Raw genomic sequence first — 5,511 nt, forward strand, 5'->3', positions numbered from 1 at the left:
GGTGAGGCCCTTGCTGCCAAGGCTGCCAAGCTAAGTTCAGTCCCTGCCACCCACTCAGTGGGAGGTGAGATCCTATCTCACCTTTGCCCTTGGCAACTCGTGACACAGCAGAAGAGCACCTACACACGCGCCCGGAAATGAATGCAGGCTTTAGTTTTGAAAAAGATGAAGGGTATAGTTTGTTTTTCAGTAATATTTAATAATTTAAGGAACACACGAGTTGGGCATGGTGCCTCATACCTGTAATGCCAATACTAAGAGGTTGAGGCAGGAGAATTGTTACAAGTTCAAGGCCAGGCTGGGCTACAGAGAGTGAGGCCCCTGTCTCTAAAAGGCAAATAAATCCATTAATAGAAATGTCTAAAAATTTGTGATCAAGCTCAAGTCCAGACTTGGGTCACACTGCGCTTTGCACCGTCCTCCGGCCGTCGCTCGCAGTCTCTCCGCCACCATGCCAATGTTCATCATGAACACCAATGTTCCCCGTGCCTCCGTGCCAGAGGGGTTTCTCTCCGAGCTCACCAAGCAGCTGGCGCAGGCCACCGGCAAGCCGGCACAGTACATCGCAGTGCACGTGGTCCCGGACCAGCTCATGACTTTTAGCGGCACGAGCGACCCCTGCGCCCTCTGCAGCCTGCACAGCATCGGCAAGATCGGTGGCGCCCAGAACCGCAACTACAGCAAGCTGCTGTGCGGCCTGCTGTCCGATCGCCTGCACATCAGCCTGGACCGGGTCTACATCAACTATTACGACATGAACACAGCCAACGTGGGCTGGAACGGTTCCACCTTCGCTTGAGCCCGGGCCTCACTTACCTGCACCGCTGTTCTTCGAGCCTTGCTGCACGCAGCGTTCTGTGTTTATCCACCCGTAATGATGGCCACCTTCCGGTCGGGAGAAATAAACCGTTTGAGATAAAAAAAAAAAAAAATTTGTGATCAGAGATATAGGATTCATCATGATAGATGGGAGAAGGTAGAGGACAGGATGAAGGAAGAGAGAGAAGGAGGGAGAGACGCAGAGAAGGGGGCCGAGACAGACATAAAATTCCAAAGGGTGTCAAGTCAAGACTCTAAATACCCTCTTCTTCTTTTTTTAAAGATTTATTTATTTATTATATGTAAGTACACTGTAGCTGTCTTCAGACACACCAGAAGAGGGCATCAGATCTCATTACAGATGGTTGTGAGCCACCATGTGATTGCTGGGAATTGAACTCATGACCTCTGGAAGAGCAGTCGGGTGCTCTTAACCGCTGAGCCATCTCTCCAGCCCCCCTTTTTTTTTTTTTTTTTTTTTTTTTCCTGGAGCTGGGGACCGAACCCCGGGCCTTGCGCTTCCTAGGCAAGCGCTCTACCACTGAGCTAAATCCCCAGCCCCCCACCCCCTTTTTTTGAGACCGGGTTCTTCAAAGCTGTTAGCGAGATGGTGTCACAAGGAGAAAAGTAGAAAAACCAAAGCAACAAAACCTGCTGGTTGTGGTGAGGCATACTTGAAATTCCTGCGCCCACGGGTTGGGGATTTAGCTCAGTGGTACAGCGCTTGCCTAGCAAGCGCAAGGCCCTGGGTTCGGTCCCCAGCTCCGGAAAAAAAAAACAAAAAAAACAAAACAAAAAAAAAAACAAAAGCAAGAAATTCCTGCGCCCAGAGGTGAGAGCAGGAGGTTAGACCTGGGGCTAGCCTGGTCTGCATGTCAGGTTGCGTGCTGAGCTACTTAAAGGACCTGATTTCAGAAACGACACCTAAGTGGGTGTGTGTAGCACTGGAGAGCTGACTCAGTGGTTAGGAGTCTCTGCTACTAGTCATAGTTAAGCTCCCAGCATGCACTAGGTCTGAGCACCACTCGGATCTCCAGCTCCAGGGGATCCAATGGCCTCTTCTGGCCTAGGTGAACATCTATACTCATTGCACATGTACACAGAGACTAAACAATACGCATAAATAACAATATTTAAGGTTTAATTTTTTTTAAAAATAAAAAGGACAGTGTTGTCTGTAACAGACAGTTGGGGACCAGTTCAGTTGGTAGAGTTTGCCTGGCCTACAAGGAGCCCTGAATTAGTCAACACGTGCTTGTAATCCCACCAGGAAGGTAGAGACGGGGGAATCAGAAGTTCAAGGTCATCCTTGGCAAATTCAAAGGCAGACTTGGTAAAATGAGACCGTCTCAGTAATAAAAATGATAGCCTAGGTTATCTTAGTTTGAGGCTCGCTGGGAGTGGAGGGGCACACAGAAGCCAAAACAAACATACCAGAGATAGATGTAGCAGGCTACGATTTTTTTTTTTTTAAGAAAAGCTTATTTGTACGTTCGAGAAGCGCTCCTGTGGAGTTGGAGGCTAACCCTGGTAGAGGGTCCTCGCCTCTCACGGTCCTCGATCATTCTCAGCCTTGTGCATCAAGCGCCTTTACCTGCAGAGCCACTCTGACAGACTATGCACTCTTAAGATACCCATTTTCAGTTCGTTGGGTTTTGTGGCAAAACTTTTTCTTAAGGGCAATGGGTGATTTGAAAAGGACAGTGGGTGGGTTGGAGAGATGACTCAGTGGTTAGGAGCCCTGACTGCTCTTCTAGAGGTCCTGAGTTCAATCCCCAGCAACCACATGGTGGCTCACTACCATCTGGAACTGGATTTGGCGCCCTCTTCTTGTCTGTCTGCAGACAGAGACCATGTACACATATACATTAAATAAAATTTTAAAAAAATCTTAAAAAGAAAAAAAAAGAAAAGACAGTAGGCAGTAAGGGGAGGTGAAGTGGAAACTTCTGGTTTCTTAGGAAAGTCAGTTATAGCAAATGATGTTTTGCTGGGGCACACAGGTGAAAAGGATGTTTTGCTGAAGCAGACACAGTGAAAGGACAGGAGATGTTTGGAAAGAATATAACTCTTGACTGTGGGACAGAGGGAGCTGAGGCACTGGTTTATGTTATAACTATGACCATGGGACAGAGGGAGCTGGAGCGCTGGTTCGTGCCGCTCTGCCTCGCTATTCTTTGCTGACGGCAGGCAGGTAGGCACGTATTGGTTTATCTTACATTGTGTTGTTCAGCTTTGCTTATGATGACATCATAGAGAGAAACTCACCAGAGAACTTCTCGAGAGGTTCCTGCGGCTTCCCGCCACTTCCACGGCTGTTGGGGGGCCTCGAAGCTTCTTCTGGACTGAACTGTCCTTGCTGACTCCTGTGTGGTGTCTCCTGAGTGGACCTGTTGGTGTTTTGCCAGAGGGCTGGACTGCTGATATCCTGACAATGAAAATTCGACTCACCCCTCAAAGAACTACTTCTAAACAGCTCCATTTCTCCCATGTCCTAATAACCTTTCTTTTCTGCTGCCGATGGTGAGCGATGGGCTAGAAGGGAGGTTGAACCCTTAGTAAAGCTGGTTGAGAAAAATGTCTGCCCACAGGGAGAGGAGTGTTTTACAATGCGTTCTTGAATCCCCGGGAAACCCTCTCCCCCAGGTCTGCCACCCATTCAGAATAAGGCATGTAAAGTGTTTCCTAGAATATGCCAAAGGAAAATATCGTGTGTAGCACCTGCTGAGGGTCCAACTGTAAGTGAAGACAGCATCTGTTAATTGTACATGGCCACACACGACTAAGGCTGTAGTGTGTGGGAGGAAGCAATGAGCTACAGGCAAGATGACTGCCGTAGTTAATCTCTGTTCATGGTTCAAAGAACCCTCAAGTGGATGTTTGAGATAAGGAAACTGAGGCAAGGCTGAGTTAACACCTTTGTTCTCCAATCCTGCCACCCCAGAATAGTCCTAGTATGTCATTTCCCCAAAGAAAGAAAGAAAGAAAGAAAGAAAAAAAGAAAGAAAGAGGGGAGGAGAGAGAAGACAGGGGGGAGACAGAGGGAGAGAGAAAGGGAGAGAGAGAAAGAGGGAGAGAGGGGGAGAGAGGAGAGAGGGGAAGGAAGAGAGGGAGGAGAGAGAGAAAAGAGACAGAAAAGCTCCTGGTGGTAAGAATATTCTTGGGAAATATTTGGACCTAAAACCAAGCAAGAGTGTCGATCCTGACACATGGCAGGGACAGGGACAGCTTCTGGGACTCACAGTTGCCCTCCTGGCAAAAGGAAGCAGGCCCAGTCTCACGAGCTGGTGTGAAGAAAACGACAGCAGCCTGCAGTACTTGGAAATCAGTTTACCAGGTGTTTTCATGCATGAGTCTTATTCTTTCATCCCTGTGTCGTGGGGAGAGGAGCCCATGGAGGCCAGAAGAGGATACTGAATCCCCAGGAGCTGAAGTGCCAGGTGGTTGTGAGCCACTGATGTAGACACGGGCAGGTAAACTCGTATCCCGCTGGAAGAGCAGTGTACTTAATCGATAAACCATCTCTCCAGCCTTGTCATATTCCTTTCTGCACCATCTCACCTTTTGCTGTGTCTCAATACATAGAACCAGGCTGGCCTTGAACTCCTTGTCCTCCGGAGAGGTAGGATGTACAGTTTTGGTGCTCCAGATAAAAGATGCCTTGGGCTTTAAGGGACATGTTATTACTTAGCCTTTGGAACTTGCCAGAGCTGTGGACCACTCCCACAAGAGTCATTTTTAGGGGCAGATGTGCCAGGGATGGAACAGAGAACCTTGCTCATGCTCAGAAAACACTGTACCGGGGCTGGAGAGATGGCTCAGTGGTTAAGAGCACTGACTGCTCTTCCAGAGGTCCTGAGTTCAATTCCCAGCAACCACATGGTGGCTCACAACCATCTGTAATGAGGTCTGATGCCCTCTTCTGGCCTGTAGGTGCACATGCAGGCAGAAAGCTGCATGATGTATACATAATAAATAAATAGATATTTAAAAAAAGAAAGAAAGAAAGAAAAAGAAAACACTGTACTGTTGCACTACATGTCCAGCTCCTTAAAAATCATTTAACTCCGGTATACCCAGGAGTCGCCTGAAGGCCCCTGGCCTGCCTTACCTCTTCTCATTGTGCGTTAGGAGACTGTCGTCGTCAAATGTCAGCCTACAAATGTGTTCATTGCTCATTCATCCCCTCACCCAGTGCTGAGGTCACTGGTTCAAGTCAGATAACTGCCCGTTCCAAAGAGCCTTGGTTACTCACAGCGTGGCTAACTTGGTGGATTGGGAATGGTTTTTAAGTGCCCTGTCATTTCTTCTGCCAAGCATTTGTCCTAACTTCTGGGGCCCAGCAAGATGGATCAGCAGGTACATCTTCAACAAAACCCGACATTCTGAGTTTGATCTCTGGAATCCACATAGTAGAAGGAGAGATGGGAGTTCTACAAATTGTCCTCTGACCTACGTGTGCACCATGGCCTGCATGCACATCTCACACACACACACACACACACACACACACACACACACACACACACACACACACACACACACTAAGTAAAAAAATAAAAAGATGGTCTCATGAAATCTGAGAGAACAGTGGTGCGATACTTATGGAAGGGGATGTGTTTAAGAAATGTGTCTAGGATACTTCACTACACCAACCTAGATGGGGTGGTTTACTCCACACCTGTGCTATGT

The 5,511-nt window shown here is 48.0% G+C and overlaps 1 protein-coding gene across 1 annotated transcript; it reads left to right on the forward strand.

The window, feature by feature from the left end:
• Positions 1 to 378: 378 nt before the first annotated feature.
• On the forward strand, positions 379 to 916 carry LOC116886585 (macrophage migration inhibitory factor-like). The gene has a single exon (XM_032888112.1). The coding sequence runs from the start codon at positions 452 to 454 to the stop codon at positions 797 to 799; it is 348 nt and encodes a 115-aa protein (XP_032744003.1). The 5' UTR covers positions 379 to 451; the 3' UTR covers positions 800 to 916.
• The last annotated feature ends 4,595 nt before the right edge of the window (positions 917 to 5,511 follow it).

Source organism: Rattus rattus, chromosome 1 (assembly GCF_011064425.1).
Source record: "Rattus rattus isolate New Zealand chromosome 1, Rrattus_CSIRO_v1, whole genome shotgun sequence".
Taxonomy (NCBI): Eukaryota; Metazoa; Chordata; class Mammalia; order Rodentia; family Muridae; genus Rattus; species Rattus rattus.

What these genes read in the sequence shown, in the direction of transcription:
- LOC116886585 (XM_032888112.1), top strand. Translation starts at nt 452, where the DNA reads ATGCCAATGTTCATCATGAACACCAATGTTCCCCGTGCCTCCGTGCCA.